Here is a 25,550-nt window from a genome sequence, read left to right on the forward strand (position 1 = left end):
AACATTGTGTTATTCTCTAGGAATTGTATCCGTCCCCAATAATCACATAGGGAAAAATTTTTGAGAGAAAAAAAAAAACAAAACAAAAAAATCAAGCAAAATGTTCCCCAGCTTTAAAAAAATGGATTACTCATTATTCAATCATCGTTATCTCCCCTTTACAGACATATCTTTACATACAACAAACACTTTTAAATCTAAATTGAATAAAACATGTGCTCTCTTGTAAAAACTTCAACGAAAAGAAAAACAACAACAACCAAAACAAGCAAGATATTCTAATTTCTTCAAACAGTTTAAAATCAAAACATGGTAGTTTTTGTCTAATATTGTAAAGGTTGTAAGGGAAAAAGGTAATAATAGCTATGGCTGGAAATTGCTATCACAATAATGGCCCCTCGATGATTACAGCTTATGGACCAAAAAAACATTGATGATTAATGCTATGAATTGTGCAAAAAAATGAATAATAAAGTATGAAGTAAATGAGTAATGAGTTGCATTAATGCCAAGGATGAAAAAAAAGGCATGAACAATAGTTAAGCAGGAGTATTTGCCCATGGATCATTTATGACAAATATAGTAAATTTGCCCCCATGACTGTAAGCAGGATCAATAGCTTATGAAAATGCATTACTGTGCAATCGTATAGGTTTATGTTTTGCCCATGACTGTAAGCCATGGATAATGGCTATGAAATCATTACTGTACATGTAAAGTACTGTTTGGGTATGATTGTAAGCAGAAAACAATGGAGATAAATGATTAAAAAGGTAACGAGTAAGAAAACTTAAAGCATAAATAAATGGATATAAACATAGTTAATCAACATAACAAAACCTGGCTATATGACTGAAGAGAACATGATAGCAATGAAAGAATATTATCATATGATTTTATGACAGTAAAATGGTAGTCATGCTTTTGATTCTGGTCTATGTGTAAACATATTAACATGGGTACAAGATAAACATTACACTAACAGTGGCCAGATTTTGTAAACATTACAACCACTTCAATTAGAGATATCTATCATTACAACTAATGAGACAGTTGTAAACACCTTTACACATGTATTTCAACCAATCATTCCAAGTTATTTACAACCTAAAGAAGTAGAATATTTAACCAATTCATACAAGTGCATTATCCTTTCACTTAAAACAGACACATGTGTTCATTTTAATACAGAGTAAAATGCTGTTGTCAGTTATTGCAAAGCCTGATAACATCTCATTATGTGTCAGTTCATAATAATGTACCAATGTTGAACCATGTTCCCCAATTCCATTATTTTAAATATTGATGTTTTGCTATGATGTGCTTATTCAATTAGAACCTGCACAAATGATTTTAAGATGGTTACCAACTTTTATATACAGTACCACCATAATGTGCCATCATCAAATACTGACTGAAGTTTATTTGTTTCAACCTTTTTCTATAATAACTGACTTACGTAAGCATTTCATACATATATATGTTCGTGTAATTAAATTATCTCTCACTATGTGAATCGATATGCAATGATGTGATGTAGCTGAAACAAAATAAAAACATTTAATGATATGACTAGAGACCTTGACCTACCTGCACCAACTATTGTAGAAAATAGAAAAATGTAATGACAATGATACATGAAACCAATCTCTTAACCATCTTGCTAAATCATATTCAATCAGTTGAACTATAACCACCCTGCTCAGTCTCTGGAACTTTAACCACCTTAAAATCAATTTTCACATATAACCACCTTGCCTCAAACAGTTAAAATAAACCACTTTTTTCAAATGACTTCAACTATAACCACCCGTGTACAATCACGTTAAAAGTATAAACCACTTTGCTCAAAACAATTGAACTATAACCCACCTTTTCCATATCACTTTAAATATTCCACCCTGTGCAAATCAGTTAAAGTATTAACTCCCCTTTTTCAAAACTAGTTGAACTATTACCCACCTTTCCAAATCAAAAATTTTTAAACCTATATCCACCCTGTACAATCAGTTAAAGTATAACAACCTTGCCAAAAACCAGTTTAAAACTATTTAACCAACTTTTTCCCCAAAACACTTTTTACTATAGCCAATGTGTACATTCAGTTGAACAAAAACTAGCTTTGCCCTATCAGTTGAACCTATAACCACCTTTCCCAAAATGACTTCAACTATAGCCCCCCTGACAATCGTTAAATATAACCAACCCTTTCTCTATCAGTTTTAAATTAAACAGTTAAACCCATTAAAACCCCCTTGCCAAAAAAAAATTTTTCATAAACCCCCCTGTACAATCAAATTTGGGCTAAAAAACCGCTTTAAAAATATTTTCAAAACCTTTTCCAAAAAACAAATTTCATATATAAAACCCCTGTACAAAATTTGTTGGGCTATAAAAACCAAACTTTTTCCCCCAAAACAGTGCTTTTGGAAAAAAAGGAAAATGCAAAAGTTCATGCCTGCAAGGGAAAAGTCACAAATTTAATAAGATAGCCCAAAATAATTTTTCACACTTCACAATAAAGTTCCTTGATCAATTTTTGCATCCCTTAAAAATGAAAAATTCCTCACAATAACACAAGTCAGTTCCATATGAAAAGCAGTAACGGCTAGTTGAAGGTTCAACAAAATAGTGGTAGAAAATTTTGTGCTTGGAGATACCCTGAAACCAAAAGGCTTTACATATTTTGAATACATTTGATGAAAATGAAAGACTTTTTTCTCTATTTAAACAAGCTCAAAATTAATAACAGTTTACATTTTGCAAGAAGTAGAATAAAGGCAAGTTGCAACATGATAAAAAAATTTCAAGTAATGGAAATAATGAGGGTATGGAAAATTAAACTTTTAAGACGTTAAACATTTCATTTTTTCATTTTAGAATCATATTATAGAACATTTTAGTTATACAAACTTGCTAAATATAAACAATACAAAGAAAGCTTATCTTAGCTGTTAAATTAACAAATGAGAATGATACATAAGTAATTATAAGCATCCAATATAATGTATGTTAGATGGGTTACTAACTGAATACTCAACTATGAAATAAAATACAATTAAGTGTAGAAAATATTCTTTAACTATGGTAAAATTTGCTTTACAAAAAGGTAAAAATTTTTTATTTTACAACTTCCAATTTTTTTATGGGCCAATTTAAAGTTTTATCAAAAGCATTTTCAAACTGGGGAAAAAAAATGTTTTTTTAAAAAAATTGGCAAATTTTTGGGCCCAAAAAAAAGCAAATGAAAATGTTTTAAACAGGAAAATTTCCCCCAAAAGCAATCAAAATAAATTTAAACCCCAATTTACAAAGGGAAGCAATTTTTTTCTGTATAAAAAATTGGTTTTACATTTACAGAAGCAGTAATAAAAAACAGCATAAATGCAAAATCAAATCCGTATTCTAATTTCATTCACCTTACTAAACAGGGACTTCATTATTATGGAAAATGGTAATCTACAGAAGATATGAAGTTAAACTTTTTAAGATTCTTAGAAAATCATTAGACCAAGTGTTTCTCTGAAACACAAGCGTATAGATTGTGAATTGAATTTAATTTGAAAATCTGTGTAACAATGGACTACTGTTGCAACAGAAAAACATATGCTGCATCCACAACCCAAACTTGTAAATTTAGGATCTAAATGTTTGCCCTCCGGACATAACACAGTAGTAAAAAAAATCAGAGCTAAACAATCAGTAGGAAGTGGGTATGTAAAGGAATTTGTTAAGTATTCCTAGAAACTTTAAGACTTCAATGCCCAGTGTAGATAACTGAATGAAAATAGAATATGGAAATGCGGAATGTATTTGTATGTTTGAATGAACTGGTGACAAATATACCAAGTAAATGCATAAAATAAACCATCTGACAGCCTGTAACAATTAACATCAACAGAAAAATGCAAAAAATTGTTATCTACAATAAGGTATGCAATCTTATAACAAGTATTCATGCCCTATACACCTTAACATAACATTCTTCAACTATCTTATTCATCTGTAATTTATACATCCAAGTTGAAATATGATAATATAAATTGATCATTTTATATCTTGACCAAATGCTTTAATACTTCCTTTCATATAAAATTCTGAGGTGTAGTAAAAATATTTTTTTCCTCATAACCTGCCACAAAATAGCAAAGGAGATAACGACATTCTGTGATCACAACCATTTGGTGATGCTTTGGTGTGACTATTCTAAAATAACTCCTAAATAATCTGATTGTTAATACAGAAGATGTTAGTCATAAAAAATGCATTGTTATAAGTGATCTTCCATGTCTGGCACTGGAGTTTTTAAAAATTCTTTTACTACAAAAATGCAAGTTATAAGTAAGGCAGGCTTTATTTTTCTTTTACTAATTTTAGTTTCAATTACATACAGAAAAATATAGGAAAAAAGTTTAAAAAATTTACTATAAAAAGAAACAAGTTTTAACAACACAGATGAATATAACCAATTAAACTATAAGATAAAAGTGATTTATATTGATCAATTCTTATGTAAAGCCAGTAAGTATACTATAGTAAATGAAACAAATGTGAGCAATGGCAAGCTATGGTTGCCAGGTGACAGCAACAGAAATGAGCCACGTCGCGACAAAACCAACATAATGGGTTTGCGACCAGCATGGATCCAGACCAGCCTGGGCATCCGCGCAGTCTGATCAGGATCCATGCTGTTCGCTATCAATTTCTCTACTTGTAATAGGGTTGGTAAGCGAACAGCATGGATCCTGATCAGACTGCGCGGATGCGCAGGCTGGTCTGGATCCATGCTGGTCGCAAACCCATTATGTTGGTTTTGTCATGGCACGGCTCAAATGAGTTTTACACAATGCCATTGTACATAAATGTGATAGTATCAAAGTCTCTGAACTTGCCTAATATACAACTAACTTAAAAGAGTAAAAAAAACAAAACAATCTAATTACAAAGTCATGAAAATTTAAATCTGAATCAATGTCAATTTATATTTTTTATGAACTATTGTCAAAATAATTCAAATACAAATGCTACTAAATTCTTCAAAATAATGAACCATGTTCAACATAAAATCAGTCAGATATTTCTGTATCAATTACACAATTGCATCTATAGTAAAACTGAGTTATATATATATTCATATAAAAAGAACAATTTAAACGTGAATTGAAACAGTTATAAAACATAACAAAAATCATCAACTGCCACTCTGCTGATTATACTAGTTGTTTACCATCACTTGTCTTACTTCAAATTTAAAATTCTAAATCCTAATTATCATTATCTATGGCCACTCCAATAAAGATCTGTTTTGAGTGTCCTATTTTAACAAGAGCGATCAGTAATCACATGTGTTGCCTCATGATGGCCAATTTTATGTTTAGACAAATTTTGTGACAGACGGACAGACAGACGGACAGTGCACAACTAGACTTGGTACTAAGGCCCCCACGATTACACGTTTAAACAGATTCGTTTCGATTTTCATTCATAAACGTTTACGATATTGTTTACCGTTTAATCGAAATGACCATATTGTCTTACAAAATTTCTTAATCATTGCCTGTAACCATGGATTTTATCAATTCTAGTGGTTTATTCCAAAGTAAACAAACGGAAAATGGGTGTTTACAACCCTCCACACAGCATTACCGTGCAAAATTGCTCGTGACATAATACATTTTTGGTAAAAAATGGGGTTACAATGCAAAAAATGTGTGCTGACTCAATTGTGATGAGCCTTGCACATTCTTTATTTGTACATGTATTAAAAATAGAAAGAAATACATCATTTGGCGACTCAAATACATGGTGTGTATAGTACATAGAGGTACCACCGTTTAAACGGTATCGTTTCGGTTCTTAGCAGTCGTGTAAACGTTTACAAAAAATTGTAAACGTGGGAGCCTTACTTGGTACTGATCACTCCTATAAAGTTTGGATAAAATTGCACCAGTAGTTTATGAGGAGTAGTCCTGACAAGCTTTTGCGTATCTGGCAACACACAGAAAAAACCACTTTTTTATCAAAGGGCCATAACTCGGCCAAAAATCATTCAACCAGAAAACCCGTGCAATATGCGCAAGGACTTGAGCTACAGATCAATCCTGTAAAGTTTCATTGAAATTGCATTAGTGGTATAAGAGAAGTAGTCTGAACAAACTTTAAAATTAAATGACAATATGCACAACTAGACTTGGTACTGATCATTCCTGTAAAGTTTGGATGAAATTGCACCAGTAGTTTATGAGGAGTAGTCCGGACAAGTTTTGTGACGGACGGAAGGACAGACGGACGGACGGACAGACAGACGACGGAGAAGTGATCCCTATATGTCGCCACTACTCCGTAGAGGCGACACAAAAATATAAAATGATCTTTCGGTGGAACTTTTCTTTTGTTGCAGCAAAGAAATAAGAGCACCGAATAAGGTGTTAACGCTCGTCTGTTATGGTGAATGCGTATGGATAACCAATTTTTACAAATATTCTAAGTTAAAAGGGAACATAAGGGACATAACTCATAACATATTGCTTGTCATGATAAGTAAGTATTCTATGTCACCAACATTAAAGTTTTTTGCATGACGATGACAATCATGACATGGTGATCATACATGTAATCACTGGACTTTTTCTTTGAAACAGATGAACTAATAAACAGTACCATCTGTTTTTCATTGTAAGTGGTATTTTGTAAAAGATCGCAAAACAAAATAAGGGTGATGGTGGATCAGAATTGTAAAAATAAACATGTCTTTTTTAGAAAGGAAATTCTTGGTACAATTTATATTTTCACAAAAGACATGCTTTGTTAGCAAGTATTCAGGGCGCTTCTTATTATCATATGCCACAACAAAAAACAATGCTGTTTAATAAAACAAACATAGTAACAATGAAATGTTGTAAAAAAAAAGTTCAATTTCTGTCTGAAAATTTACTACCATTTTCAACAATTGGCCTTTGTTATGCATTTTTCATCCACTTGTGTCAAACCTCTAAAGAGGTTGAAGAGAAAAATTATAAACTTTGCTAAGGTACAATCTGTAAAAATAATTGATTTTTGGTCCATCATATTTAAAATTTAGTTCAGGTTCAAGCTACACCATATATACACTAAATTAAAACATCTACACTTGTTTTGACAATAATCATCATCATTGAGGTACATCATCTTTTACTGTAATTTGTACTGTTGGCTAATGAAAGAACATCTCCATCCTTAAAAATAATCAAATATTTGCTGCCTTCACTTTCTATAACGAAAAGTTTACAAGCTTAAAACATCTCAATAGAAACATCTCAATAGCAAAGTTTTTCATGACTATATATTCTGAAATCACTTTTGCTTGTCTTTATTTGTGCGAATTTTAGCCATTTTGATCAGCTTTTGCTGAATTTCTTTACAAGGTGTTGGCAATGTGGTACCATCTTTAAGCCCTACCATAACCTTCTGGATAAAGTTGTATGTAAACACCAGAGTATCTGGGTATTCCATGTTAAATATCCAGTATGTTGCAAACAGACTTGCAAATGCAATCGTGAACTCCTCAAATTCCTGAACAACTTCTTCTTCTACAACGAGAATAAATTCATCGCTCTTAAAAACGTTACCTTTAGAGATAAGCACAGGAACTATTTTTCCTTTAGGATCAACCTGCTCATCTTCGCCTATTTCTATCACCATATCACACAGGTTCTCCTTCATCATGTAAGGGACGAGACATAACGACGCAACCATATCCCAGTACTGCTCCAAAGACGGACTGTCCTTCTTAACACATTCCGCTTGTTTCAATAAATCTTTTGCACTGGGAATCTTATGACACATATCGGTAATGTCCCGCCAGTGTGAAACACAATATTCTTGTAGGGCGTGATCTAAATCTATATCAGTTATTCTCTCAAACTCGAGCATTATCTGCCTGTCTACAAATAGTTCCGGGTAAGTTTCCTTCACTTCATTAATAGTAGGTAATTCAACAGTGATGTAACTTCGTCTCACATCGTAAGTCCTTTTCATATAAGCATTAACATCTTCAGGTGTATCAGAATTGGGCTGATCTTTCTCGACCTTTGCCTTCTTGGCAGGAATAGCAACATTTGCCTCTTCATCAGCAATAGCTTTCTCTACTTCAGACGATGAGCCTGGCATAACTTCAGCTGACATCATAGCACTCTTATGCTTTCCACTTGATGACATTGGCTGCTGAAATTATATAAGAAAGTTATTCTGAAATCTTGGAAAATGCTTACAACACCTGCAAAAATCAAAAGAATAAATAAATAATTAAAAAGTTTAGTTAGATATTCAAGTCAACCGAAAAGTATTTATTTTAGTGAAATCTATATAACCAATACTTAAAAATTTGCTTTAATTTAAATAATGATAATCATGGCACTATATCTGAACTTGAATGCTATGTGACCTATCTGTTCAACTATATGTTCATAATTCAGTATTCACGGTACTTCAACATAAATATGTATTCACAATTCATAATAAGTCATAAGTGATTTAATCTACTATGAACAGACAGACAACAATTTTTCATTTTAATTCATTAAGTCTTCAATTATATGGAGATATACTTTAAAAAAAATGTGATCTGCCTTTAGTATACAAACTGGTTAATATTATACCGCAAATTACAAAAAAATGCCATCTTGCAATATGTTTAAGTGAACATTAACAATCTGTTCAAGTCTATATATAAACACTAACAGATGACAAAACACTTATAACAAATGACAAAACATATAAATAGAAAAATATGCTGTATCAAAATTTCCAGCAAGGTGTACAAATGTAGGCTAAACAACATCTTTACATCTGTCATGTTTTTTTTTTGTTTTTTTTTACGTTTTGGCTCCTATATAATTTTTGTCCACATTATTTGGAAATGTTTGAAACATGATAATAGATAGCTTAAAAAGCAAAAACATTTAGATTAAATTTTAAATTATTTGGGGGAAAAAAGACAAGAGGGCCATCATGGCCCTGAAGTCGCTCACCTGTATATAGGCCCCTGGAGCGGGGCCAGTTTGAACCCCAGGGCTTTTATTTGAACAAACTTGGAAGACACCAAAGAAGATGTTTCATGATGTTAAGTTTTTACTACACACAAATAATAAAAACAATGATCTCCTGCCCCTTCACCCGCCCCCGGCAGGACCAATTTTAACCCAAGTGCTTTTATTTGAACAAACTGGGTGGACACCCATAAGAAGATGTTTCATGCTAAACATCTAAGCTCTAGCTCAATGGATTTTTTAAAAGAAGATTTTTTAAGATTTTACTATACACATATAGTTAAAAACAATGACACCCCTGGGACGGGGCCAGTTTTGACCCCAGGGCTTTTATTTGAACAAACTTGGAAGACATCCAAAGAAGATGTTTCATGATGTTAAGTTTTTACTACACACATATAATAAAAACAATGATCTCCTGCCCCTGCGCCCCCCCCCCCCCCTCGGCAGGGCCAATTGTAACCCAAGTGCTTTTATTTGAACAAACTGGGTGGACACCCATAAGAAGATGTTTCATGCTAAACATCTAAGCTCTAGCTCATTGGGTTTTTTAAAAGAAGATTTTTTAAGTTTTTACTATACATATAGTTAAAAACAATGACACCCCTGGGACGGGGCCAGTTTTGACCCCAGGGCTTTTATTTGAACAAACTTTGTAGACACTTACTAGAAGATGTTTCATGCTTAATATCTAAACTCTAGCTATTTGGGTTTTTTCAAATAAGATTTTTAAGTTTTTGCTATACACATATAAGGAAAATCAATGACCCCTGGGGCAGGGCCAATTTTGACCCCAGGGCTTTTATTTGAACAAACTTGGTAGACACCCATTAGAACATGTTTCATGCTTAATATCTTAGCTCTAGCTCTTTGAGTTCTTTAAAAGAAATTTTTTTAAGTTTTTGCTATTTGCATATAGGGAAAATCAATGACCCCCTAGGGCGGGGCTAATTTTGACCCCAGGGCTTTTATTTGAACAAACTTGGTCGACACTCATTAGAAGATGTTTCATGCTAAATATCTTAGCTCTAGCTCTTTGGGTTCTTTAAAAGAAGATTTTTTAAGTTTTTACTATATGCATATTGGGAAAATCAATGACCGCCTGGGGCGGGGCCAATTTTGACCCCAGGGCTTTTTTTTTAACAAACTTGGTAGACTCTTACTAGAAAATGTTTCATGCCAAATATCTAAGCTCTAGCTCTTAGGGTTTTTTAAAAGAAGAAATTTAAAGTTTTTTCTTTCGGTTGCCATGGCAACCAGAGTTCTGCATGGAATTAAATTCTTTGAACAATTTTTAAAGGTTACCACCAAAGGAACATTCCTGTGAAGTTTGGATGAAATTGGCTTAGTGGTTTAGGAGATGTCATTTAAAGTAAAAGTTTACGGACGGACAGATGCGGGCCGGACAAAAAGTGATCACAAAAGCTCACCCTAAAGTGACAGGTGAGCTAAAAATTTTACTGATTGATATTATGTCCATTTACCAGACCTTACAAAAAAAGAAAACTCTGCTTTTTCTCTCCTTTTTTTTAATATCTAAGCAATGATTACAGAAAACTCTCCTTAATGAGGAACAAAAGTGTGGTAAGTCTGATGTATATAATTTGCAAAATGAACATTTAAATTGCAACTTGTTATTACGAGACAAAACACAATTAGTAAAAGTTCTCAACTCAGTCAGAAATATTAAAATGTTAAAAGGAAGAAAGTACTGTCAAGGATAAACTCTTCACTTCAATGAACTTTAACATAAGTTGGATTAAAGTGCAAATAAAGACTAAAGATAAATCAACTTGATTAAATGAACATTATTTAGAGATCTACAAAATTTGCCTATAAGAATTTTCAGTTCTTTCTTTTAAATCTACATGACTTTTGTATGTTAAACTTGATTACAAATTCTGACAGAGATACATATTATATTAGTTTCAGATTTCATGAAAAAAAGATTCTTTTCCTTCCCCTTAAAGTACATGTACATAATGTTGAATTATTTTTTTTAATTTGGTTCATGGTTTTGTCAGTAATTTATTCTCTCAACATACTGTTTCCCCATACGATAGTAGAAACAAATGAGCCACGTCACGACAAAACCAACATAGTGCCAATGCGACCAGCATGGATCCAGACCAGCCTGCTCTACCGCACAGTCTGATCAGAATCCATGCTGTTAGCTATTAGTTTCTCCACTTGTAATTAGAGTTGGTAAGCGAACAGCATGGTTCCTGATCAGACTGCGCCTCCTGCACGGATGCGCAGGCTGGTCTGGATCCATGCTGGTCGCAAACCCACTATGTTGGTTTTGTCGTGACGCGGCTCAAATACTGTTTAGTTCAAGTCAGCAGATTTATAGGTATTAAATAAACTTTATGTTCAAGCTTTCATCACAATCAAGCTTAATTTAAACTTGCAGTGATGTTATACTTTTTAAATTAAGATTTGAAATCCCATTATGCTTGTAGAAGATTATAGATGAAACACAAACTCTACCAGTCTTAAAAAAAACAAAACACAGCTCAATACCCTGCTTTGACCTTGACCTTTAAGCATAGAATGTGGGTCTTCTGTGCGACACTTTTAATTAACTACGATTTTTGGGCAATCATCTGGATTTAGACCCCTATGTATTATGTCAGATAATACTAATATATGAGGGTTAATCAATATATTCATGGACACTATTAATAACTTAATAATTAATCAAGATATTATAAAGAGTTTTTGCTATAAATTTAGGAGAAGAATTTAATACAATTACGAATATAATTATTGTGATTTTTAATTTTTTTTCTCATTTTGTATATATTTATCGCCATAGCAACCGGTATCAACGCCGCAGTTTAAAAAAAGTTATAACTTACCATTTTAAAATACTAAAAAATTGTCCTTATTTTGGAGGGCTTCTTTATAATACGAAAATGACGCCAACGTTGTTTCATAACGTTTATAGAACATTTAAAACAAGAGCGATCAGTAATCACATGTGTCGCCTCATAATGGCCAATTTCATGTTGGGACAAATTTGTGACAGACGGACAGACAGACGGACAGTGCACAACTAGACTTGGTACTGATCATTCATGTAAAGTTTGGATAAAATTGCATCAGTAGTTTATGAGGAGTAGTCCGGACAAGCTTTTGCATATCTGGCAACACACAGAAAAAAACACTTTTTTATCAAAGGGCCATAACTCGGCCAAAAATCATTCAACCGGAAAACCCGTGCAATATGCGCAAGGACTTGAGCTACAGATCAATCCTGTAAAGTTTCATTGAAATTGCATAAGTGGTATAAGAGAACTAGTCCGGACAAACTTTAAAAATAAAAATTATTAAAGGGCCATAACTCTGACAAAAATCATTGAACCTGAAAATACTGACAATATGCACAACTAGACTTGGTACTGATCATTCCTGTAAAGTTTGGATGAAATTGCACCAGTAGTTTATGAGGAGTAGTCCGGACAAGTTTTGTGACGGACGAACAGACAGACAGACGGACGACGGAGAAGTGATCCCTATATGTCGCCACTACTCCGTAGAGGCGACACAAAAACAAGCATCGCTTCAATTTATATGGTTTATTAGAGATGTCAATGGAGACAGGGGTGTGTACGCCAGAGAGGAGCGCGACGTTGTTGGAGCAGAGGGCAGTAATTAAGTTCTATGTAAATCTTGGTATGATGCCACAGCAGACTAAAGAAAACATGGAAATTGCATCTGGAACAAAAAATATGTCTCGTTTGTTAGTTTATAAGTGGCACAAACGATTTCGTGAGGGTAGAGAAGAACTTCAGGATGATAAGAGATGTGGCAGACCAACCGAAACTTGTTGCCATACAAACGTTTTGAGAGTGAAATCGGCAGTCAAGGAGGATAGAAGGAGAACAATTCGAGAAATGAGCGATATGCTGTGTTTAAGTTATGGATCTGTTCAGAAGATATTGACTGTAGACCTAGCTATGCTACGACTGAGTGCGAGATGGGTATTGCGTTTAATAACGGAGGACGAGATGGCAACAAGAGTTGCTCACAGTGAGCGGTTCCTGAAATGGTACAGATGGCAAGGACAGCAATTCCGTGATAGAATAATAACGACTGACGAAACTTGGCTATATTATTACGATCCAGAAACGAAACAACAGAGTAGCCAGTGGAAGAACACAGATTCCCCACTGCCAAAGAAAGCTTGTGCCAGTATATCGATGGGCAAACACAATCATGTTTATTGTGTTTTTCAACAGCCAAGGTCTTCTGCTGTGTCATGCTGTACCTTTAGGAGTGACGGTCAATGCAAATTATTATTCGAAGGTAAGAAGAAAAAATAAAAATATATATTTAATATAACATAATCATAATAATATGAATATTATATATGTATAACAAAATAAATAATTATTAAACTAGTAATACAAATCACGCAACATCTGTGCAAACAATTGGTGTTTTTGCTATTTAAGGTTGTCCGCGGGAACCTGCTTACGGGATATGGAAAAAACACCCAAATGTGTATGCAGACTTGGAAAATACAATTCTTCACTAAGATAATGCTCCAAGCAATCTATCAGTGGAGACCCAGACCACCATCACCATTCAGCTAGGTGCTGAGGTCTTGGAACATCCGCCTTACTCTCCGGTTCTTGCCCCTTGCGACTTTGTGTTGTTTCCCAAATTGAAGGCAGAGTAAAAGGGACACAAGTTTACCGGGTTCCATGATTTACAGTCCAGGGCATTGTCTGTGTTGCATTCATTTGATAATTCATTTTATAAGAATATTTTCAGTCAGTGGGTGCGACATTAAAAGTGTGTAGAAGTTGGTGGTGCGTATTTTTAGAAGATGTAACGCCGACGTCAAGACGTAACGTAAGTTGCGTATGAGCTGCAGCGATCAGTTATACATGTATTTTTAAAAACTGTTATTTCTGACAAAATATACTGATTATTTATCTGAAACTTACACATCAAATTGATAAATCATTGAATAAATGTCAAATATTATCATATTTATTTTTCTTCCCCGAAAATATAATTTACGGAGAGTGTCCACGAATATATTGATCAACCCTCGTATAATACTAAAGTAAACGGAAAGAACCTTAGTCCTTATAATTATATATATATACTCCTGGTTTAGACCCTGGGGTCTTGCAGATTTCTGGACAGGAAGTACTCGCATGCTGGTAGAGTCTGGAAACTTTATCCTGCAGTTTTGAATTCTAATACAACTTCTATAAAAATATGGAATGGTCCAAAAATATATAGACTACTCAGGTCAGGGACCATCAACAGGATACTTTTTGCACATTTTTCAATTTAAATTTCATAATTTTAAAGCTAGAGATCTGAAAATTTGACACAATACAGCTAGGTTCTTCTCCTAACTAAAAAAATAGTTTATTTCTGAAAATGTTGATACACCTGAGGTCTGTCAAGGATGGTATCACAAATACCTAAATTGTCCACACTACAGTTGACCATATGTCTGAACAGATACGAACATGACCCTGATTTAATCCAGATATAAGCTTGGGTGAAATCAAAATTTTCAACGTCAACATTTTTTAAATAGACATTAAAATATTACTGCTGTTTATGAAAGTTTAAATAAATTAAATGCTTTATTTTAAAAGAAACATACATTTAATGTTGATAAAAGGCAACTGATTGATCAAAAAAAGGAGTGTGGATCGTCGGATAAATGACGATCCAATCCGGTCCACGATTCATCACTTATGATACACAAATCGAACCACGAAAAATATTAACATTAGTTTTGAAAGCATGTTTAGTTTTCATTAAACAATACTGAACATTAAATATACATAATATATTAACTAAGTTTAAAGGTTGAAAAGGAGTCACGCCGATATAAAATTCCACCAGCAAAATTTACTTCCAATGTTTGGAAATAGTTTGCTATTACAAATGAAAATGAAAAGAAAAGCAGTTTGTTAAACATGCCACGGCGAACAGACTTATAGCAGTGGAACAACAAACTTGTCTAATCACATGAAAAGACAAGTATTTCTAAACACTGGAAGTAAAATTTGCTTCTGCACCACTTTTTTTCAGCCATTGTTGCAGACAGGATGTCACATTAACGTAAATATTAACTTGAGTTTAGCATATTTTTGATTATGAAAAATAAAACCATCTTTGATACATGTCATGTTATTATAAATCTTTATATATATAGCGATTAAAAATATTTATCTATTTTCATGTAAAATCATAGTGCTCAATAAAGATAAAGCAATTCCTTTTTTCGAAACCAATGACTTCCTAGCTCAGCATCATGGTACTTCTTTAATTCCTGTCTTTAATCCTCACATTGTATTTAAGTAAACATCGCATAATTCACACTCAATTTGTTGGTTTTTTTCCCCGACTTTTAGAGTGTGAGAAATAGCGAATGTATAATAAACAAATGAAATTGCGCTCCATTATCTCAGGACTGACGAATATTTGTGCTTGATTTTTTATTTTGATTTGTGATTATCCGAGTACTTAGATACTCCCCCAGCTTAATAAAGAAAAAGGCATTTTCGGGGCTGTCCGGGTTTGATGGTTGTCTGGTTTCGGTGGTCCCCGACCAGCATACATAATCACGAAATCCGGGATAAGCCATTGGCGTTGCTTCAAATAATTTAGCAAGTCAGTTAGTTGCTGGCCACACATCTTGCAACGTCATAGCCAAAACTCAGATAAAATTGTGAAAGGATATGTAAAACGAAAGTAACATTTAAGATGAGCAACTTTATGTCTCTTGCAATATTTGTAAATAACACACATTGCAAAAAATTTTGCGGGAAATCGACTGTCATATTTTTGATAATTGACCACGTTTCCATATGTTTAATTTGGCATTAGAATATGAATTTAAGAAATAAAACGATTCAAATACCGTTATTCCGTTTTGAACGTGTCTTACTACCAAATATTTGCCCTTGTCAAAACGCATGCAAGGAATATTCTATGAAAAACTGTCGATTTTCATGATTTTAGTTCGTAGAAGCATAATGAAGGTGAAGGCCTGTAAAACGGTGATCTGAAAAATCTACTTTATCGTGAGAATTACTCAAGTACAGGGTTGTTCAAAAATTTGCAAAACGCTACAAAAGGACTTTTAACAATGATAATCATCATATTGGTCTTTGATACAATTAATGGGTAATTCTATATTTTTTTTGTCTTTTATCATTTTTTTATAAAAAAAATCGTAAAATGATCATTTGTTTTTTAATAATGAATAGATATATCGAAATCTATTTTTTTTTTCATAAATAAATACACGATGGTCAGAAGATAAAACTATTAGAGCAACGTCGGGTATTACCGACTATCGGTAGTTATGGACAGTAATAATTATAATGTATTATCATGTCCATTATTTAGTACAAAATAGTCATTTAACGTCACTTATGATGTCATCAAGTATCCTGGAAGTCTGCGATGCCATTTTTTTCTGCAGAACCTAAATCACTTTCCAACGAAAGCGATCGAGCCAAAAAAAGGTACCGTATACGTTATTTATTTAAATACATGCCTTACCCGTGCAGTTAAAACGAGTATAATCTATTTATTTCTTGCACGTTACTTTAAAGTGTTAAAATCACAATAAATGCCATTTTATGTGATTGCATGAACGTTTATCTTTGACAAGTAGTGAAAAGATACTGTTTTGATTATGTGTGTCATTATAAGCGGGGTTGTCGATGAATACCGACAAAAATTGACCTTTAAGGCAAATATCGACAGGTTGTGTATGCATCTAAATCATAAAATATGCCTATATAATGGAAATGTCCTTATAATTAGTGTTAATTAAAGCTGTAACTTTGTTTTCCATTGTTATTTAGACAAATAGATAATAAAATAAAAATCAATAAGGGAAATAATCAGATAATACCTTTTTACTTTGATTTGATATCTTTTTTTTTGTATTCAATACATATGTTTTTTACTTATTTCAGAATGTCTGGACAACTGTTTACTAAGAAGCGGCGTCAATATACTCCTACAAAATTGGCAACAACTCTTACCATGGTTAAGACAGGTGCAATGTCTAAAAATAAAGCTTCTAAAAGGTACGGCATACCAAGAACAACGTTGATTGACAAGTTGTCAGGACGAACGGCGGAGGGGGTGGTACGTTCGGGCCCATCGACTGTCCTCACTTCAGCGGAGGAAGACGGCCTTGTACAATACTCAATACTCATGGCATCAATTGGTTACCCTCTGACCCGGAATGAACTTTTGAATGAGGTCAAGCTAGGTCATTATGGATATTGACGGCCGCCAGAATCCTTTTAAGAATAACAAAATATGACAAACTAGATCAACAAGGAAAGGCGGCGTACAATGAACGCAACCCCCATATGACCCAGCAACAAGAACCAGTGGCAAGGAGCCCGGGCGGACCCCAAACAAAAACAGGACAGGGCACGGACACGTTAATCACTAAATGATAAATAATTATTAATTGATTAGGAATTAAAAGAAAACAAATAAATGATTGAATAATAGGCCCACAAAGTCAAAGGGCACAGGGAAGGGGACAGGAGACCGGGGAAAGTGGGGGGGGGGGGGGTAATCAAAGAAATAAAAACTAGAACCAGGAAAAGACTGGCTCTATGCATGCAAGAGGCGATACCCAGAGTTACGTGAACGCCAGGCAATGACTCTTTTTTCTGTTTTCCTCTATGTTCTTGGTCATCAGAGAGCAATCGTTAACAAGGCCATGATTGATAGGTGGTTCGCAGGATTATTCGATTATCTGGCAAAAGAAGTACCCGATCATGAGGTTCTTAAAAATGACCCGCGTCGCATATTCAATGCGGACGAGAGTGGTTTCCCTCTCTGTTTCAAAACGGGAAAGGTTCTTGCCGAAAAAGGTGCTCGTAACGTATATAATGTAACAACCAGCAACAAAACACAACTCACGGTCATGGTTTGTTTTAACGCTTTTGGCGACTATGTTCCGCCATTGATTGTATTTCCAGGCGAACGGCTGCGAGACACTGGTATTTATCAGTTTCCAGATGCTATTTATGGCAACAGCGCGAATGGCTGGATGGACACAGACTTATTTGTTGCATTCCTGCAACACTTCTCTGCTTTTATTGATGCTAAGTGTATCAATAAACCAGTTCTCTTGTTTGTGAACGGACACTCCACGCACATATCTCGTGCTGCAGCAACATTCTGCGCTAACAGCGGGATAATATTATATTGTCTTCTGCCAAACGCGACGCATATTTTGCAACCATGCGATGTCGGTTTCTTCTCACCTATGAAATCGTCGTGGAAAAGGCAGGTTAAACTTTGGCAACTTAACCACATCGGAGAAGCGCTAACGAAAAAGAGAATTTCCCGGGAGTGTTCAAATCCGCGTGGGACTCTGTCACCACTTTTGACAATGCTGCCCATGGTTTTCGACGTTCCGGATTATTTCCGTTGAATCCAAACGGCAAAGATATTTCTAAATTGGAGCCGTCAAAGGTAGCTAATCCTCCCTGCACCGCTGGCGGAGATGCTGCAACCACTGTAACATGTACCACAAGTGAAACTTGCACACCTGCCTCTTCTGCAAATGGCTCAACTACGAATAATTGCAAAACTGCGTTCATTAATAGTTTATCTTCTGTTCACTTACCAAATACGGTTTCTTGTAGGCAAACTTTTGTTTCGCCAGCCTTTCAGTGTCTGACTGTTCCAGAGCCAAAGCAACGGAAAGTAGTAAATCGATTATCAGAAAAAATACCTAAGGCTATTTCTGGATCTGCTGCATTGAAAATGTTCGAGGAAAGAAGCTAAAAAGGCTGCCGAATTGGTTGAAAGTTAAAAAGAAAAGAAGAAAAAGAAAAGAAAAAGCTAGAAAAGGAGAAAATGAAAGAAGAAAAAAAGATTACAAAGAGAAGAAGCCAAACAAAAAAGGAAGGTGGAAAAAAATCTAAACAAAAAACAGAAACGTTCAAGAAGAGACAGTAGTTGTTCATCAGAGAGTGATACAGTACGAGTGCAGTTCATGGATTCTGATGACGCCTTCAAATGACGAATCTAAACTCTGCCCGGATGTAAAACACCAGAAAGCGTTGTTGATGATGATGCTGAATGGATCAAGTGCCTAAAATGCCCACGACAGTGGCACGTGCTTTGTACCGGGGATGCCGTGCTTATTGAAATTCCAGCAAATCAGCTTGCAAACTATCCTTTCTATTGCGAGTTCTGTATTTAAAGGAAAAATTATGACGAAATAAAGTAATGTCACTTACTCGTTCCCACAGATCGTTATTTGTAATGAAATAAACTAATGTTATGCTCATTTTTCAGGTTTAACATATTTTTTTAAAATTTACTTCACCTGTCGATAAATGCCTCCAGTAGTCGGTAACTGCCTCACATAGTCTTTTTACTGATAGAACGTTATTGCATTTAATAAACAAAGTTAGTATACACACATGAATTTGTTTTACATTAAAGGCAAACTGAATCATCTAAAATAAACTTGGGGTCTAAACGGGAAATTCAGTTTATTTATTATCAAATGATGATAAACCTGTCGATGGTACCCGACATTGCTCTAGTTAACTCAGTATTCAATCTGAAACATCTATCAAATTGTACAAAATCATTGAGATTAAAGTGTCCCAAAGTATCTCATTTATCATGGTAATTTTTAGTTTTCATTTAAATTTGCGTATAAAAATGATCGTTTTATTCAATGAACATATATTTGACATTAAAACTAAAGCAGTTTGTCATTCTTTGTTAGCCGATTTAACATTTAATTTCTAAAAAATCATTGTCACAATAATAATGTCATTACCATAACGGATTGTAATTTTATCTGCCGAGTAAAAATTCATTATATCACCGTTTAATTTTTGACGTCATCAGAAAAGTTTAATGGCGCGAAATTTTCAAACGAGGTGGAATGGACGAAGGAGTGGTCCTTTTAACAGGTATTTGATTTAATATAACTATACATCTTCTTTCTGTCATTACCGAGCTATTCACTTTAATCATGAAAAGTAGATGTACTAAATTCTTCTATTTCATTCTGATTAATTTGGTGTTTATACTCTCATCTGTAAATTATTTCAATTGTAAATATAGAAACCAGTATGGCTACCAGTGCTAATCTTTAAAAATGTTACCGAAACTGACTTTTTGTGCTGGTAATACGTCGGACATTTCGGTAATGACAACTGTTTCTGATATTGTTTATTCAACATCATTTAGTTGTGATTGAAATTTTTTAATGATATTGTTGTGAAGATATTTATCTAATAATATTTATAAAATTGGTGAAGATTTTGATTAATATGTAATAAAATGATATACACATTTAATGATAACATAGATGGCTCTATTAACATAATTGTAAATATAATGTACTGCATATTGTAATCATAAAATCTGTTTTTATTGCAGATATAAAAATAAAGCTGAATACCTTAGATAGACAAATTGAAAAACAGGAAGAGCTTTTTATACAATACTGGAGACGAGCAAAACATAAGGATAAATGCCTAAGAAATTTGTGATCTGCATGGCAGTATAAAATATGATAAACAAGATCAACAAGGAAAGGCGGCGTACAATGAACGCAACCCCCATATGACCCAGCAACAAGAACCAGTGGCAAGATGCCCAGGCGGACCCCAAACAAAAACAGGACAGGGCAGAGCACGGACAGGTTAATCACTAAAAGATAAATAATTTGTAACTGATTAGGAATTCAAAGAAAACAAATAAATGATTGAATAATAGGCCCACAAAGTCAAAGGGGAAGGGGACATGAGACCGGGGGAAGGGGGGGGGGTTAATCAAAGAAATAAAAACTAGGGGTAATGGGGTAGATACTTACCGTAGACGAGAAAACAACAAGGGACACAAGCAAGAGTGTCACCAAAACAGTATGATTGAAACAACATAGACATACATCTGAGGAACACAAAGGAGTTTAAACCGGTTAATGGTGCACCAAACCTCGCTCTTAACCCCACCATGTTCCTATAAACGAGACCGTGTAAAGCATAATAATGACTGCTGGGGAGTTTAAACCGGTTAATGGTGCACCAAACCTCGCTCTTAGCCCCACCATGTTCCTATAAACGAGACAGTGTAAATAAAATGAATTCCATATCAAATAAGTGCAGACTTAATTCACTTCCACTTAAAGAGCGTGCAGCACTTTGGAGGAAACGTCAGAAACCAGATCCGGAAAAAGAAAAAAAAACACATCAAAAGTGTCTTCAAAAAGAAAGAGAGCGTTACAAAATGAGGAAAGAGAAAGGTCAATTAAAGGCAATCAATGATATGACAACAAGAGAAAGGAGAAAGACAAAAATCTGGAGACAAAGTGATCCCTCAGAAGCATTTATCACAACAAAATTACAAGAGAATTGCAGACTCGGTTTGATTGAGTCTGTACATGAGGGATAATGAATACGTGCAACATCCCTCACGCCCCCTAGCACCGGCTTGAGCGGTACTCAATTCTCATGAAAAAGACAGAGAAACATGTTTAACTTTTTACAGCTGCCACACAGCACTTGACACCTGCTGTTGTGAAGTAGATTCTATAAAAATCTGGAGACAAAGTGATCCCTCGGAAGCATTAATCACAACAAAATTACAAGAGAATTGCAGACTCGGTTTGATTGAGTCTGTACATGAGGGATAATGAATACGTGCAACCTCCCTCACGCCCCCTAGCACCGGCTTGAGTGGTACTCAATTCTCAACACTTAATAGTACTGGCATCAATGATCCCGAAGGACCAGAAAAAATGTTACAACACTGAAGTGAAGTAAGGGGCAACTTTTTACAGCTGCCACACAGCACTTGACACCTGCTGTTGTGAAGTATAAAAATCTGGTGACAAAGTGATCCCTCGGAAGCATTAATCACAACAAAATTACAAGAGAATTGCAGACTCTGTTTGATTGAGTCTGTACATGAGGGATAATGAATACGTGCAACATCCCTCACGCCCCCTAGCACCGGCTTGAGCGGTACTCAATTCTCATGAAAAAGACAGAGACACATGTTTATATAAGATCAACGAAAATGTCCAATACAAACTAAATCGCATGTTTCATGAAAAGGCCATACCAAATAACAACCTTGATGAACATTTGAAACAAATCGTTTGTGATCCAAATACCAAATCTTGCATGTATAGAGAATGTGAATCTTCTCGCAAATGTAAAGAAATATCGGCATCAAATGCAGATGGCCCACACATGTGGTGGTTTACATGGAAAAATATCCGTATAGAAAGAACACGAAAGATGAAAATGGTGAAATTAAAGTAAAAAACGTATCAACAACAGTTAAAGAAAGGGAACATGGAACCCTAGAAGCACTTCAAAGGGAGCTCATTAATGATTTACAAAGAGCAGTAAGACATGTGTTTAACATTAAACATCAGTTAATTACACTTAAGAAGCTAAGAGTATCACTTGATACAGAGTAACGGACAGCATAATTGTTCATATGGACTTTTCCGAAAATAATGGATGTAAATATGATAAAGAGATCCAAAGTATGCACTTCGGTGTTTCACAGCGACAAATTTCTCTTCACACAGGTGTTGCCTACATAAAAAGAAAACAGTTACAAAAAGAAAAATATCTTGTTGTACTTTTTTGTGGCATACACTACAAGCGATTTGAGCACATTTTGCCTCCAGTAATTCAGTGTATAAAAGATCAAACAAATGCAATTCAATTCTTCTGGTGGCGAGGGTAAACAAACGCAAACACACACACACAATTCAATACATTTTGTTTGTGATGGCCCTACTACACAGTACCAGTCTAAAACAAATTTGTATTTGTTTTCCAAAGAAATATATAAGTATGGGTTCAGTTATACCACATGGAACTTTTAAGAGGCCTGTCACGGAAAAGGGTCACCCGACGGTATCGGTGGCGTAATAAAAAGACAAGCTGACAATTTAGTAATTGTAATCGAAAGAGATATTATGAATGCACATGACCTTATGGATGGATTGAAATCTGTTGGAACAAAAGTGAAGATGTTTGAAGTGGAGGCCAGTGACATAACTTCATACGATAAAGAGATTGACATTACCTTACCAATTGTACCCGAAACAATGAAGATTCATCAGGTAAGACGAAAAACACTTAATAGATATATAACTAGAAATGCGAAATCAAAACATCATGACTATTTTGGTGTCACATCAAATTGTAATTGTAAGTAAGATAATAGTACCACTTTACTTAATTTACTTTACATACTTGACCGGTTATTTTATGTTTGTAGATCTGAATTGTTTATTAACAATAATAGAGCCTTTTCACCCATTTTAGAATATTTTACTAGTTTTAATTATAGTTTGTTGATTAAGTATGGGTAAGAGTTTGTATTAAGACGACCATCAAACTCTTACCCATATAACTGCAAATCGGCTCTTACAACTCGATATCAGATAAAAATGTAGAGTGTCACCTCTTTAATTAAGCATAACATTGTTTTTCCCCAGCAATCACGTACAGACAAAGATGGGGTCCAATTACTTAATCCGGCATGTAAAACAATGAGTTTTCAACAATACCTAGGATTGTTAATGCAATTCATTCCTGTCATATGAAACAAAATAATGTTTTGCTTACTTTTTCTATAAAATATAAACAGTCAGCAATTAATTATTGACATTTTTCTTAGAGTTAAAAGAATATCAAAAAGTTACTGTGTACTCATTTGTCTCTGCGAGCTGAGCTCCACGTGTATTATCTATGTAATAAATTTGAATGTATCCTCACATTGCTACAGTGCTATCAGCCTTTTTAGAAACACCTGACCTGGCTAATAAAAATATGCCAATCACAATTTTCACTATCAGCACTGGTTTCTTCATGAAAAAAGCTGCAACATTAATTACTGTCGAGTAAGAGCCGATTTGCAGTTATGTATTAATGTATATCTTTATAAATCTACATGAATCAAATTATTTTAGACTTTTGCTTGCATTGTTTTTACAGGTGCTGTTAATCCACAAATATCAAATTCTTTCGAGAGTCCTTAGTTGTTTCTGCATGGAAAATTGTAATTGCTATGATCCTGTTACGACATGTTTCAAAGTAGATGAGGTAATGTTTATTAAAAAATATTTAATTATGTATTTACTCGTTTTCTCAAATGAAAGTTCTTTTTTTTTCAAAATATGTATCATATTGAGATGTTTAATCTAGTGTTTTATTCAACAAAATTTAGTAATGAACCTACACGACTATAGTATTCTTTTTATCACATACCAATATGAAGAACGGCTTACAATAAAAAAGTACCGTTCATTGACGCGCCTAAATTGTACCATGTTAACATAAGTGCGCATGGCGTTATGTAACCAGTAACGTGTCAATGTTGATTACGCAAATGATGTCACATAACAATGTTATAACACTAGCGTCATATCGGTTTTATTACATGGCCATATAACACAGTTTATGTGACAAAAAGAAATATATAAAGGTTCTATATATATATAACTTTGAAAACAAGCAACGAATTGTGATAATGATAACCATAAGAGGTTTATTAACATTAGATATATGTATATAACTGTTTTAGTCAACAACGACTATACTTTTATATCATACTTTGTATTAGTTAGAGTTCGATTAATAAATTAAAGGGAAAGACAAGGTTAGAATAAAAACTTGATTTCAGAAAAAGAATACTATAAATAATAAATCTGCAAATTTTCTGCTGCCAAATAATAATATTAAACGAATGATAACAAAATTTAAATCGCTAAATCACCGATTTCTACAAATCAGTAAGCGCGGCCATGTTTGTGTATTGGCCGTATAAAAACAGGTGCGCGTGATGTCATTTCCCCACATCTTTAGATTTATGATAAATCTAGTTGAATCGTAGGGAAATATTAATATAATAAAGTATTGACCAGACAATTTAATTTTCACAGGTGTAGAGGAGATTTTTTTATGGTTCAAAATACGTTACAATTTCCCCCCCCCCCCCCAAAAAAAAATAATAAAAAATAAAGAAACAAAAAAATCAACGTCTCCCGGTCGCACCACCTCAGGCCAGTGATGCCCGTTACTCCAAACAATGCTATGTTCATTAAAGTCTCATCTTAATGTAATTAAACAATATTTCACAGATTTCATAAATAAACATGTTATTATTTAACAAAGTTTCACAATCAAATAATGCAATTAAATAAGCAAACGCACCAACGAATAATTGGCTGTTAATTATTGAACGGCGATAATAATCATTATTATAAAAATCCTACTAAACGTGTTCTAAATAGTAGATGTAATTAAATTTTTGCAGTTTGATGCTGACTTTCAAATTAAAAGGTGTGAACATATGGTATATAATTGAAGTACACATTTCAAAAATATAAGCAACTCTTTTGAAAAGTAAATTGTAAACATGTCTGTCAACGTATGATGCTGCGCATCGTAATCGTAGCCTAATATTAATTTTTTTTTTTTTAATTGCGTTTATTTAAGG

General features: G+C 34.0%; 3 protein-coding genes across 4 annotated transcripts; 2 read left to right on the forward strand and 1 right to left on the reverse strand.

The window, feature by feature from the left end:
- Positions 1-6,355: 6,355 nt before the first annotated feature.
- Positions 6,356-16,076, reverse strand: LOC132750144 (uncharacterized). Of its 2 annotated transcripts, none has more exons than XM_060740085.1 (2): positions 15,931-16,076; positions 6,356-8,199 (listed from the first exon to the last, which is right to left on the reverse strand). In XM_060740085.1, exons 1-2 carry the CDS (start codon positions 15,985-15,987, stop codon positions 7,333-7,335), a joined length of 924 nt encoding a protein of 307 aa, XP_060596068.1. In that variant the 5' UTR covers positions 15,988-16,076; the 3' UTR covers positions 6,356-7,332. The 2 variants fall into 2 exon arrangements, with proteins under 2 accessions (XP_060596068.1, XP_060596067.1); XM_060740084.1 differs by having other exon boundaries at positions 6,356-8,202.
- On the forward strand, positions 11,989-13,713 carry LOC132750147 (histone-lysine N-methyltransferase SETMAR-like). The gene is made up of 2 exons (XM_060740094.1): positions 11,989-13,337; positions 13,571-13,713. The coding sequence occupies exons 1-2, from the start codon at positions 12,617-12,619 to the stop codon at positions 13,711-13,713; spliced, it is 864 nt and encodes a 287-aa protein (XP_060596077.1). The 5' UTR covers positions 11,989-12,616.
- Positions 16,077-17,703: 1,627 nt separating the features above from the next.
- Positions 17,704-18,486, forward strand: LOC132750148 (uncharacterized). The gene has a single exon (XM_060740095.1). The coding sequence runs from the start codon at positions 17,704-17,706 to the stop codon at positions 18,484-18,486; it is 783 nt and encodes a 260-aa protein (XP_060596078.1).
- The last annotated feature ends 7,064 nt before the right edge of the window (positions 18,487-25,550 follow it).

The sequence above is a fragment of the Ruditapes philippinarum genome, unplaced genomic scaffold, assembly GCF_026571515.1.
Source record: "Ruditapes philippinarum isolate M1 unplaced genomic scaffold, ASM2657151v2 ctg968_1_1_1_1, whole genome shotgun sequence".
Lineage (NCBI taxonomy): Eukaryota > Metazoa > Mollusca > Bivalvia > Venerida > Veneridae > Ruditapes > Ruditapes philippinarum.